A 14,204-nucleotide genomic window follows, 5' to 3' on the forward strand; every position below is an offset into this window, starting at 1 on the left:
CACACACACACACACACACACACACACACACACGCACACACACTCACACACACACACACACACACACGCACGCATACACCATTCCTATCAAACATTCAAACAAGAACTTACTTGTAATTTATTCCTGACTCTTCTGTCATATTTACTCTAAAGACATCTGCAGTAATTCAGTTCAAGGACCAAACACAAGATTTGCTGATTCTTCTACACTCTCTTGAATATCTTTGCCTTTGTCGTTGTCCTACTCTGGTGTTTAAATCATTGTCAGTCATAATTTTACTTTATCTCTTGCTCTCTGACAAAGTATAATTTTTCAGTTGTTGGGGGGGGGCTGTTTTTCTTCAATAAATGATTGACATTCATACTTTTTTTTCAACTTTTATCCCTGATGCTCTGACACTATAGGAACCCAGCTACCAAGGCACAGTTGTACTGGCCACCGTCAAGGGAGACGTTCACGACATTGGCAAAAACATTGTGGGTGTGGTGTTGGGATGTAACAACTTTAAGTAAGTGAGACCGTGGAGTTAAGATGATTCGTCATTTATAGCTAGTGTCACATTAGTGACTACTGGTCCAGTTACTGACATACCATTTACAGATCTTATGTATGTTGACCCGGTATGATAATATGGGCTAAACCATGGGTGAAAGTTCGCCGGCATATGCCAGCCCCGCCGTTTTTTTACCCTCAACAGACCTAGGTCTGCCGGTTTTTTAGACATGGGCCAGCAAGTAGGCCTGCATGTGTAAAAACCAGCGACTACGCAACATGATACATTACGATGGTCTTTGGGGATAAATCACCTGTACTATTAACCCCTTGACCTGCCCTGAGGCTGACAGTATTCCAGAAGAAAAGAACAGCTGCCTTATTTTGAAGTGCACAGTAAAAAGTTCTCGGATATTTGAAAACCAAATCCGTTAACGTTTTTAACACTCTGGACTTGAAGTCCATTGTTAGATCCAAAGCAAGGGGAAGGAACCCACCTCCCGTGAATACAAGCCTTTAAAAAACACATTTTAAAAATACTAAACAAATTCCCAAAACAAAAGTTAAAACGAAAAATGAATGTAGTTTCAGAAAAATATTGCTTTATGTATGTGCAAACTGTCATTAATGGTAGAGTGCTGTGAATGGGGACAAAGTTCAGTAATTAAGTTACTAAAGTCTCAATGAAAGGAAAGGTAGATTCCCAGAAGGAGCTTCTTTTTCAGGGAACATTGTAAATATTTTGGTAACTTTTCACATATTTTCAAGAAATAAAGTTTTTTTCTCGCTCAAACACTTTATTCTTAAACCATTCCTTGATGTATGAATCTTCATTGATTTCTTCAGGGTTATTGATCTTGGTGTGATGACTTCTTGCGAAAAGATCATTGAGTCAGCCATCAAGGAGAAAGCAGGTATGTGTGCTTAAGAGATGAAGTGAACCTCAGCAATATACCCTGGTTCTGAAAAAAAAACATATTTTTCAATATACTTGCTGGTCAGTGACAAATCTATGTTCTTTACACATGAAAATATAAATTATATTGTCTTTGAAAGGATTTTACATTTGTTTGTCTCGTCTTGTTCCGCCCCCAGATTTCATTGGTATGTCTGGTTTGATCACTCCTTCCTTGGATGAGATGATCTACAATGTCAAAGAAATGAACCGTATTGGCATGAAACTTCCCGTCTTGATTGGAGGAGCCACAACATCAAAGTAAGTTTTGCTGAGGGCTATGATATTTGAGATTTTTTTTTTTTTGAGGTCATGTTTTCATTTCTCTTATGTAGGGGATATTTTATTTGTATGTGTAATTCAGTGTTTTTAGTAAGCTTTGTTTGGTCTTGGTGAGGTGACACTTTTTAAAATGTAAAAAAAAAAACCCTAAATGAAGGGCTCATGATGCCCATTTCAGATACATATAATTTTGGTATTGATATTGTTAAAAGTATTAAAAGTATTGAACACTGCTATGGTTGAAAATGTTGAGGTAAAGGAATAAATAATGATGTGATACAGTAGACAGCTCAGTGAGTCTGAAACTGAAGTTTTCAATTTCTCTAAATATCAAAATGTGACATCACAAATTTTTTTTATTTTGTATAAAAGATGATCAACTTAAGATCTTTTGTAGTAACACATTTTTTCATCATTTCCTCAGGCAGCACACAGCTGTGAAGATTGCCCCTCGGCATTCTGCTCCAGTGGTTCATGTCTTGGATGCTTCAAAATCAGTCGTAGTGGTTAGTATTGCTAGTTTGTTTTGATGAAAGGAAAATTTCTTGTGTGTCCCATTCTTTGCTGGATGGTGTGGCCTAAAAGTCAGCAAGTTGAGTTGTTTTGGGTTTTTTAAAGACAAGCAGATGTGTGGGTGGGTGAGTTAGAAATCTTTAAGTTTATACTTATACTGTTCTAACAATGAAAAGCCAAGTGGAGAGCATAAAGAACAAGGCGAAAAGAAGACTCCAACTTTTAAAGAAACTCGCGAGCAGTTCATGGGGATCAGACAAACAAACTCTGAGAGCTCTATACCTTGGTTATGTCCGATCTTCCCTGGAATACAGCAATAGCCTACTCACTATGTGTAGTGCAACTACTTGCAATACCCTTGACAAGGTCCAAAATAATGCCTTTCGTTTCATAAATGGTGGCATGAGATCTACACCTACTGCCGCATATGAAATTCTATCAAATGTTGAACCCCTGGGAATACGCAGAGATAAAGCAGTTTTGGAGCTTCATGAAAGAACCAAAAGAATGTGCCCCAACCACCCAAACAGGAAATTAGTAGAAACATGGAAACCAAAGAAACGACTTCAACAAAAATCAGTCATGCATCGTATCACAGAACTAATGGAGAGCCACCATCTACCACAAAACAGAAGAGAAACCAAAAGAGTCAACCAAAACATCCCTCCCCACATTTCTATGGAAAAACCAATCATTAAAACTTCTCTCAGAGACAATAGCACAAAATCTTCAGACCCAGTGAAGTTGATGCTTGCATCACATCAAACAATCGACAGCTATTCAGATGACTGGATACACGTCTATACAGACGGCTCAGCATTCAAAGGCACAACCAAAGCCGGATATGGAATACTAATACAATACCCAGATGGAAGTTCCAATGAGATCTCTGCAGCCTGTGGAGAGACATGCAACAACTACGACGCAGAAATGATAGCAATTGAAACAGCACTATACCATCTCCGCACAGTTTTTGACACTCATCCAAACAAAACACAGAGTATAGTGATCTTCACTGACTCACCTCAGTCTTGTAAGTTATAGAAAATGATCACCGTCTAAACGAAGACTTCACACACATACTGTTTGGCTCCCATCATCTGATAACATTCTGTGGCGTCAACCTGGTGATGCAGTGGATTCCCGGACACGCAAACATACCTGGAAATGACAGAGCAGACACACTCGCCAAAAGGGGATCTAGACAGGAACAACCCAACATTCCAACTTCATACAACACTGCAAAACAAATCATTAAAAGCAACAGCAAACAAGATTGGATGAGCAGATGGGCCTTGGGAAAGACAGACAGAGCAGTTTTCAAACATATGACTACAACAAAACGAAATGACAATATCAACCACCTACAGAGAAAGAAACAGACCACGATCTTCCGCCTACGAACAGAACATATACAGCTCAACTTTCACTTGAACAGAATAAAACCAGAACTTCCCCCAATGTGTGCTTTGTGTGACTATGCATATGAGACAGTGGAACATCACCCTTTCGACTGTACAGCCCTAAATGACATCAGAGCTACCCTTCTCCCTCCGAGACCTAACTTCGACAACACACTCTACGGAACATTACAGCAACTGCAGCAAACCTGCGCCTATCACTACATGGCATTGGACAGAAGGGCAAGAGCCCAGATGTTGCTGGATCGATAATAACAACAACATACATATACTGTTATGCTAACTTTCATAATGTTATTTCAACTGGTTGTTCTCAATCTTGCCTTTTCATGACCCATCAGGTTAACCCATCTTCTGGTGCTGTACACAGTACTGACAGTTTCTCTCCACATATAGCTTGAATTTGAGAGAGATTATTATTTTTAATTGTGATAGAATTTTTACAGTTTAGTCATGTCAAAAGTAATTGATTCTGATATGCTGTGTTCTTATAAAACCCACTGTGTTGTTCTGTGTTCTTATAAAACCCATTGTGTTGTTCTGTGTTCTTATAAAACCCATTGTGTTATTCTGTGTTCTTATAAAACCCATTGTGTTGTTCTGTGTTCTTATAAAATTCCGTGTTCTTGTGAAAACCCGTTGTGTTGTTCTGTGTTTCAGCTTTCAGCCCTCTTGGATGAAAATACAAAAGATGAGTTCCTAGATGAGACTGCGGAGGAATATGAAGAAATCAGAGAGGAGCACTATGACTCCCTCAAGGTTGGTTGGCTTTTTTTTTTCTTTGTTACTGAAATGTCAGTGAGACCAACTATATCTTTTAATGAGTTCAGGTTTTGTATTTTCTTTGCTTCTCTTTTTTTTCAAATTTCTTAGATATCTGTACCTACATCTTACTTTAGTTTACAGTGGTTACATGTATTATTTTGGAAGAAAATGAAGTTAGAAATCGTTTTGTGTATTGAGTTGTTTTTTCCTTTTTCAGGACAGGAAATACCTGCCTTTGGAGAAGGCCAGAGAAAAGAAGTTGGTCATTGACTGGACCTCTACTCCAGCACCAGGTAAACACTTTGTACCTTGCTCTGGACCCAAAAAAAAAGTAAGAGTGTTCTTACACCGAAGTAAGCTTCAAAAACATGGTTATGTTTGGAGATGGACAGACCAAATGTGTGATGTGGTGAAAAACATGCATTTACCACACGAGGGATAGAGGGAAAAACATGCCCTTACCACACGAGGGATCGAGGGAAAAACATGCCCTTACCACACGAGGGATAGAGGGAAAAACATGCCCTTACCACACGAGGGATAGAGGGAAAAACATGCCTTTACCACATGTGGGATAAAGTGAAACACATGCATTTACCACTTGTGGGATGGAATGAAAAACACACATTTACCACACGAGGGATGGAGTAAAAAATACACCTTTACCACACGAGGGATGGAGTAAAAAATACACATTTACCACACGAGGGGTGGAGTGAAAAACATCCATTTAATTTTAAAAGTGTGCCAATACTTCACTAGATTTGTTTTTAACTCTCAAGTCTTACGTCCTATATTATGTATCATTTTCAGTGAAACCAACATTCATTGGTGTGAAAAAATTTGAAGACTTTGATCTGAATATCCTGATACCCTACATTGACTGGAAGCCATTTTTCAATGTCTGGCAGCTGAGAGGGAAGTATCCAAACCGTGGATACCCCAAGATCTTCAATGACAAGGAAGTTGGTGAGTGGAGAATATTCGGATGATACTCGGAGAAACTCTTACGTTACCAAGGCTTTTATATTTTTTCAAAACCAACACAAAGATAGATAAGATAACAATTTATTGATTTCCACAAAGAGAAATTTTCTGCATGGTAGATGCATACACCCGCATACACTCGCCAATATACACTCTCTCTCTCTCTCTCTCTCTCTCTCTCTCTCTCTCTCTCTCCCTCTCTCTCTTCCTCTCTTTCTCTCTCTCTCTTCCTCTCTTTCTCTCTCTGATACACACACTTACATACACAGGAATAGTCATTGAATGGACCTACAAAATAATGTTTTTCTCATACATCGGAAAATCACTGAGTAGCTTGTATTAATGACGGTGATGATTATTAAGTGCAGATATTCTGTGGTATAATATTTAATGGTTTATCACAGACACGCATGCATGCACACACACACACACATACACACAAACACACACACACACACCTCTGGTGATGACAGGGGTTGCTAAATTTGTCACTTTGTTTCTGATAGTCTAAAAGTGTTAAAGACTCAGGCTGGAAAATGTCACTGATCTTGGGTTGCTTTAACACTATCCACCCATGGCGAAAAGGGACGACTTCTTACCGTCACCGATCGGCGTCCTGTAGGGGCAAGGTGTTAAGAGTTTCCAAAGCATTCTACTTTTTTCCTTTCAAAGATTGAGGGGAGGGGGGAGAGGGGTGTTGAGCGAAGGGAGAGATGAAGTTGACGTCTGTTAGACAGTGTAGACTTTTTTTAACAACTGCGCCACAGGATCATCAAAACTTCCCTGTGCTGCTGCTTTTTTTGTTTGTTTTTTTTGGGGGGGGGGGTTGTTTGATTGTTGCTGTTTTTTTCCTGTTTCGAAAAAAGATGATAAGTGCCGCTCTTCAAAACCATTCATTCTTCATTATTCCAGGATCGGAGGCAAAAAAAGTGTTCGATGATGCCCAGAAGATGATTGAGAAGACCATCAAAGAAAAGAAATTACGAGCATCTGGCACAATAGCTTTCTACCCGGCCAACAGTGTGGAAGACGACATTGAAGTCTACAATGAGAATGGAGAAACGATTGCAACATTGTTTGGCCTTAGACAGCAGGTGTGATAGTGAGATATTATATGGTACAACATCTATTAGGGCTTACTGGTTAATGAGCACAGGTTTCCAAAGACTGTTGAATAGTGTCAAATGATTACATCATTTCTGTGAGTACTCAGTACAGTGTGATTTTTAAGCAAGACTTGTTAATCTGGGTGTGTATGTGTGGGTGTATGTGTGTACGTGGTGAGACACCAAACCAATGTGTCAGGATCTGGACAATAAAGATGTGTCTTATCTATTGTCTATCTTGATCCTAGCTCAAAAAGGGCTTTTCACTGTGGCGCATGGTAATCTGTCTTGATTTGTTGGGTGTATTATTATGTTTTTTCAAGTATCATATGTGCTGTGGGACAAATCACGTTGAGTATATTTTAAATGTATGATAGGAGAGAGATTTAAGAAAGTGTGTGTAAAAATGCACTGCTCCCTGCGTAAGACCAGGTCATCAGGAGATAAGACTAGATTCTTTACTTGGACTGTTGTTTTCAGGCAGGTTTCAAACGGCACCACTCAGCTCCTTCTGATAAGCCTCCTGATTACTTACCTTGTTTATATTTAGTTGAAATGTAATCCTGCTTAATCCAAAGCATGTGAAATGTAACTGATTCTTTTTTCTGGTTTTTAGGCTCTGAAAGACGCAGCTGACAACTCTGCTTACTTGTGTCAGTCGGACTTCCTCGCCTCCAAGGAAAGTGGCGTCACAGACTACATAGGAATCTTTGCCTGCACCGCTGGTCTGGGCACAGAGGCATTTTGCAAAGAGTAAGTTTTATTGTGGGAAATCATTACAGCTGGCTTATTCTTTTTTGTTGTTGCTAATTTTGTTTCTGTGTGGGTTGGGTTGGGTTTTTGGGGGGTTTTTTGTTGGGTTGTTTTTGTTGTTGTTTTTTTCTTGGGTGGGGGCATTTCCTTTTTTTTATGTACCCACATAATATTAGCTCTCTGACAGCCAGGGGTTGAAATCCCAATTTAACCCCGGCTACCAGCATTTTAAGGATGTTTTAGAATATTCATTGTCAGATAACAATTCAAAGTACTCACTTTTTAGATGACACAGCTTTTCAATAGGTGTACAACTTTTGTTTGTATGGTTATTTGAAATATGGACAAAAGTAAACTCGCAATGACTTGTGATACTGGTTGAGGAAGTGCATGAGGCAGCGTAAAAGATGAGTGTTTGTACCCTTTTTAACAGAATAATTGAGTTTAAAGTATTTTAAGTCATTTTTGCAACTATCTGGTATGCCTTATTCAATTTAGAACCCATAGACAAGAACAGTTTTTCATTTAGAGACTGGACGATGTCAAAGTTTAACTTAAAATCTTTAAACACCATGCCAGATCTAAAAAGTAACCATTGTAACTCACCTCACCCAAAAACCATCAAAGGCTTCACCAATTGATCAAGAGACACAATTACTGAATTAAAGCAACTGAGAATGTTCGCTAGTCGGTAAATAGTGTAAATACAAAGAAACCGAAACTGACAGGGTGCTGTTTCGGCATAAATTTTACTTTTTCTTTCTGTACATTTCCATAACATCAGTTCCTCTGACATTCTTACCTCATCAGGTACGAGGACCAGTTTGATGACTACAACAGCATAATGGTCAAGGCCATCGCTGACCGCTTGGCTGAGGCCTTTGCGGAATACCTGCACGAGAGGGTGAGACGAGAGTACTGGGGCTACTCCAATGAAGAGAAACTTGATGCAGAGGACTTGCATAAAATCAAATACCAGGTAACTCACTTGTAGGGCTGACGCAAAATAAGATTCAGTGAAATTCAGATACTACAAAGTCTGATTCAAAGAAAGCCCAGTTTCAGCGAAAACCTGTGTACGACAAAAAGGGAAGGATTCCTTCTTGTTTTTCGGGGGGGGGGTTTAATCAACAGAATCTTGTACATAATAACATGTAAATAAGCAAACTCAGATTCACTGAAGTTGCTTGTAGGGCAATCAGCCCTCTTTGATATAGTTTTAGGCATTTTCCCCCTGCAATGAATCTTATCCCTCTAGCCTAGGTTATTTCAAGTCGATCATTCTGCCCTGTGGATCATTACACTTTACAGTTGCATACCGGTATCACACATTCACACACTGTACATTACCATTGACCTTTTTCAGAGACACATGGCCATCACATGCCAACCGATCAGAGGTTATTTTTAACTCCCACACTTTTGTTGTTCATGTACGCAAGAAGTATGTCTTAACATGTGTCTGGGTCGAGAGGTGTCAGATGGATGGCCAGCAAATGTGTGGCCTCATGCATGCCTGTCTTGGGGGGAATAAGCGTTCTTGTCATGTAAAAATATCAGCAGGGATGTAAACACATCACAGTTCATATTTTTTTTCCCTCTAGATTTGCTCAGTGGTGATAAGCTTGACTTTGCTCTTTGTAATGAGTTACACTCAGGTCTGTGGAGCCACATACTGCCATACAGTAGGCCCAGCCATCAAGGCCCTATACTGAACTACAGTAGGCCCAGCCATCAAGGCCTTATACTGAACTACAGTAGGCCTAGCCATCAAGGCCCTATACTGAACTAAAACCTGAAAACTTGTCTGTTGGCATAAGGGGCAGGGCATGCAGGATTTAAAAGTTTCCAAGCAAATAAGTTGAGAATTAAATATATTATAATATTACAATTATAAACATTTCACTTGCACTCTCATTAGACTTTATGAACTTTATACCTACATGTATTTTTTTTTAAACAACAACAACAAAATATTTTACTTTTCAGTAAATATGAAGAAGGTTTTGAAACAAAAACAAAAATTTTTGTTCTTCTTGAAGCAAGATTGAGAGATTTTAACCTCTCTTTTGTAGGGAATTCGACCTGCAGCAGGTTACCCTAGCCAGCCGGACCACACAGAAAAGCGCGCAATGTGGGAACTTATGCACCCTGAGGAGGTGGGCATCACACTGACAGACTCCCTGGCCATGAGCCCAGCGTCATCTGTCTCAGGCATTTATCTGGCCAACCCTCAGTGTACATACTTTGCCACTGACAAACTTGGGAAAGATCAGGTAAGGGCTGGCCAAATGCTGGTCAAGTTTTATTCAGGATTCTGGTTCTCTTTTTCCCCCCATTGTCCTGGTAGCAGCTCGGGTGTGATTACGTTAATTGTGTTGTCAGCAGTGAAATAGTGTCATCTCATGGTAACTAAAAAAGATGTTTTGTGTTTGGTAGAAGCTTATGACCAACCTTGGATTGTGTAGTCTATCCTGGCTTATTAAAAAAAATAAATTAAGAACACATATGGTTTGGAATACCTAGTAACAGCACCATAGCTGGAGTGGACTGGAATTATCCCTCTTCTTTTTTTCTTTTGTTGGTTTTCCTTTCAATAATAAAGGATACCTTGCTATTTTTAAAAGATAAAAATGTCATACCTGCAGCAAATGTTGTAGTTGTAGTTTTCACCTTACTTCTGTGGTTGAAAAGAGTAATTACTATTACTTGCATGTACAATGAATCGATCGATCTTAAAATATTTATAATATTTATTAAATGAATTTCATATGTATTATTCTTTTTTTCTGTTCCCACAGGTGACTGACTATTCAAAGAGGAAGAATATGGATCTGAAGACTATGGAGAAATGGTTGAATTCCACCCTTGCCTATGAGACTGACTAATTGTTTTGATACTTGTTTAAAATTAGTATTTTTCTGTCTGAAAGTGATACCAACATACCTCAGGAATTTTTAAATAATGTTGTGAGATGCATTATTTCATATTTTTATGTGTTTCACATATATCACGGGGATTTTTTTCATTGGTAAAAAAAATTTTCTCCGAAAATGTGATCTAAATAACATGGCTAAAAAGTAATATATTTTTCACTTCAGCACCAAAGTTCAAAAAGATTCCATATGTATAAACTGTGCCATAGTCAGTTGACCAAGTACACCAACACTCTCAGTCCATATTGGGAGTCCAGAAAAGTCAAGAGTCAAGTTTGATCTTCATGTGTATGCCCTTGGCTCACTGTATATTTTCTTGTTGACGAGTACTTGACTTCTTTTGATGAGAAAATCTGGAAATGAGTTTTATGAATATTTCCCCCTTGTTGTCTGTAATTTATGAAGATGTCAGAGGTTTCAAGTGCCACTCTGCTTCTGAGGTTTTTTCATACTATCTGGACCAACTGCCTGTCGGAGGGATACAGAAAGAGTTTATCGAAGTTCTTGGTTGCATGTAGACGCATTTCACAGTGTACAGTATAACATGGATAGCTCGAATTCGTCGGGACCGGGCTCGGTAGTTTGAAGGATTCATAGTTAGTTTGAGCGATATCTTACAAAGATAGAGAAGCAGAAAAAAATGGAATTCAGGCACAGTTCGACGAAGGTGGGATTTTGAGTCTTCTGTGTTTGATCTATATCCGTGTTAAATTGTTGTTTTTTTTTAGCTTTTTGTGAATGGTGAAAACAGCAGTGCTGTATTATGAAGAGAGTCAAGGAGTGAAAGGAAACTTTTTCTATGGAAGTGAAACTTTTAAACATGATGAACAGTTACAGTTATTGCTGGGCATTTGTTTTTTACCTGTGAGTGTTAATAAAGACTTCTTGTTTGGAGGGAGCCTTAAGTGTGAGAAAGAGTTGTCACATTGTATTGAATTGGAAGGGGGGGGGGAGGTTGGGGTCATGTTAAAGACATGTTTTGATTTGTTGATTTTTAATGCTGGAACAGAAGTTTACTTACTTCTGTGCTTTGTACTTATTTGCCATGTTAATTTTACTACCATTTTGTTTTTATTAAAGCTCCAGGCTTGTCAAAGTGGGGGTGGGAAAAGGGAAGGCTTTTTTTTTTTTCAGTATGCCTCTATAATAAATATCCAAATAGATCAGAGTTTGGGCCTGAACACTTCTGTACAATGTTAAAAATTGTCTTTAAAGGACATTACATTAAAATCTTGAAATGTGCAATCAACAGAACTGTATGGCTTTTCTCTCTTTCATTCTGTTTGGTTGACAAGGAGAGTAATGTATGATTTGCCAGGGAAAGGAATCAGTGACTGCATCCATTCGCCACAAACTTATGAGGTGTATTTGGGAATTAAATTGTATAACACCTCATGAGCTTCCCTCAACAGTCATTTTTATATTTCGATGTGGAGAGAAATGGCTGCTCCTACACCATTACAGCCTTTTTTTAATAAACCCACTTAATTATGGAATCTCTCATACTTCGACCCTGAGTAAAGGAAAGCCTCGGTTCCCTTTTTTTTCTTCAAATAATAATTCCCTAATACATGTATTATTAAAATAGACTGTTTTTCTGAAGGTAGTTGCAGAAGACATAGCATGAATATTGTTTCATAAAGTTTCTATCACATGCATCTGAATTTTTTTAACTTTTTATTTTTAAATATTCAGAAAAAGCATACAGGAAGAAAGTCTAGATCTAGTATAGTTGTCGTTTTTTTCATAAGCAGACCTTCTTGTTAATTTCATATGATATGAAACTGGACAATTAAGAAGTATTATTTGTTTTTAAATATTTTGTAGCACATCGTCTTTATTTCTACATATTTTCGCGTGAAATTTTTTTGTACACAATGACTGTTATACAGTTATTATTACTATGTCCCTCTTAGTGCAAACATTTGCATTTGATCCGTTTACATCTTGTGCATGTATTTTGTCAGTGCGTCACCAATTTGGCTTGTAGTATATTCGTCCGATGAGTAAATAATGATATTTTCAACCATCGCGTGAAGTCATGTTCATCGACTTCCTTTACATTGTTTGCAGGTAAACATAATGTATGCTGGCAATGTAGCCTCTGCAAATTCTAACAGGAAAGGTTTCCAGTGCTTCCTGCTGGAGAACTGTCAAGAGGAAAAATGCTTTGTTCAAAGGAGTTCTCCTTTAACAGGTGTGTGTGTGCTTATGCATACATTACCATGCGGATGTCATAAACTTTTTGTGTGTGAACATAACGTATGTTCAGTAAGGCTTTCATTCATGTATATTCAATGTGAGGTCTACTTTTTTTTTTTTTTTTGTGAAGATGCAAGCAGGCTCATATTTTCATTTGAATTTATTTTTTTTTGTGCGTTGTCACTTTGTTCATTCCGAAGTGCCCACGGTAGCTAACATGATTTGGAAAAACATTTGGAATCTCTGTGTTTGTGAACCTTGATTTTTAACTTCTTTATCATAATGAATAAGCTTTTATTAGTGTTTGTTTGGTTTTGCTGCTGGGAAAATTGTGGCTGTGCATGAGAATTAAAATATTCAGTTCTTGGCATTGTAAATGATCAGCACTCTGCATTGCTTGAGGAAAAATAATTTATAACTTGTTTTTGAGGTGTCAGTATGTATATAAATATGTCAAAAGCCATGTGTATGCACCAGTAAAAAAGGTGGTAGCGGTAGTTTCAAAAGGGGGATGGGTAGTGTATGGGAGGAGAAAAGCTTGATTTTGAAGTAGAACTTGGGGGGGGGGGGGGGTGTCTGCACCAAATTATGTATTATTTACTGTTTCTGGTTTGTGGAAGTTTTTATGCAGTCTGACCTGATTCACTGAGTAATTTAGGTTGAAAATATTCCCCCCTCTCTCCAACTGTAAAATCAACCCCCCTCCACACCCCACGCCCCGAAAAACGACCACTACCATTTCAAAATCAAGCCTCCCTGTGTTTATCTGACTAAATGTGCATTACTTTTTGCAACTGGTTTCAAACATGTCTCTTACAGTGAAAACTATGCTGTTTTGCTGTTCCACCATCAATTTTTCCTTTCTTCAATTTTTTTATTTGATTGTCTTAAATTTATGTAGGCCTATAAGGTCGCTCTTTGACTGCCAGTCTCTCTCTCTCTCTCTCTACATGATGTATATATATCTCTCTTCTTTTAAAAAAAATAATCTACAGCACAAGTGTTAGTATGCAATCATGTATTTATTTTGCTTGAATGAGGCTACTTCTCACATTCGTCATCTTGAATCTTTGTTGTTTGGTCAAACCACAAACGTTAGCATCGACCTTGAGCTTAACACATGATCAGGTACTAGGGCCCACTGCTTGGATCTGGATGACAGACTTAAGCTGATCAAAAACGTAATAACAGAGTCTTTTCATTTAGACAATTTGCCATGACATTAAACACTTTCTACCTACGCTTCCGACTGAACGACACATCTAGGAATTATTACTTTACGTGCACACATGTATGACTGTATTTTTTCCATCAAAGTTGAGGACTTTTGATAAATACACAAATTTGTTATAAACGTTAATGCTTCATGTGAATAAAGATTGTGATTAGCAAATTGAATACCATGTATCTTGTTTTGTTCCTAGTAACATGTCTTTGAATGATTTAGAGATAAAATCCCTTTACTTAAGTGAAATTGTGACATTAATATAGTTACTAATAAAGGGCTTTATTCTGGAAATAATTATAATAATAGATAGCATTTGTATAGCGCAATTCCCCGTTCAACAGCAAGCTCTATGCGCTTCACAATCTATACTATTACCCCAGCAGACCTGAGAGCATTCTGAAACAAACTCAACTTCCTGGGAATCATACAGTGCAAGCAACCGTTTATAGGTTCTAAAACACAAACATACTGACAAGGTCTTTCGCTGTCTATGGCCTTGTACCCATTTCCACCCTGGTGAAGTGGTGAAGTGAGGAAAATTCGTGTAAAGTGCCTTTCCCAAG

The 14,204-nt window shown here is 38.2% G+C and overlaps 1 protein-coding gene across 1 annotated transcript in view; it reads left to right on the forward strand.

Moving 5' to 3' along the window:
- Positions 1-13,811, forward strand: part of LOC101860502 (methionine synthase) — a gene marked incomplete in the record, with an annotated part of 33,771 nt that extends 19,960 nt beyond the window's left edge. Inside the window, 12 exon segments of the mRNA XM_005100914.3 lie at positions 406-509; positions 1,340-1,407; positions 1,589-1,709; positions 2,155-2,236; positions 4,325-4,423; positions 4,647-4,722; positions 5,243-5,398; positions 6,329-6,510; positions 7,139-7,275; positions 8,086-8,254; positions 9,351-9,551; positions 10,077-13,811. Of these exon segments, the coding sequence (XP_005100971.2) occupies positions 406-509; positions 1,340-1,407; positions 1,589-1,709; positions 2,155-2,236; positions 4,325-4,423; positions 4,647-4,722; positions 5,243-5,398; positions 6,329-6,510; positions 7,139-7,275; positions 8,086-8,254; positions 9,351-9,551; positions 10,077-10,163 (1,482 nt within the window).
- Positions 13,812-14,204: the final 393 nt, after the last annotated feature.

This window comes from Aplysia californica, unplaced genomic scaffold (assembly GCF_000002075.1).
Source record: "Aplysia californica isolate F4 #8 unplaced genomic scaffold, AplCal3.0 scaffold00264, whole genome shotgun sequence".
NCBI lineage: Eukaryota > Metazoa > Mollusca > Gastropoda > Aplysiida > Aplysiidae > Aplysia > Aplysia californica.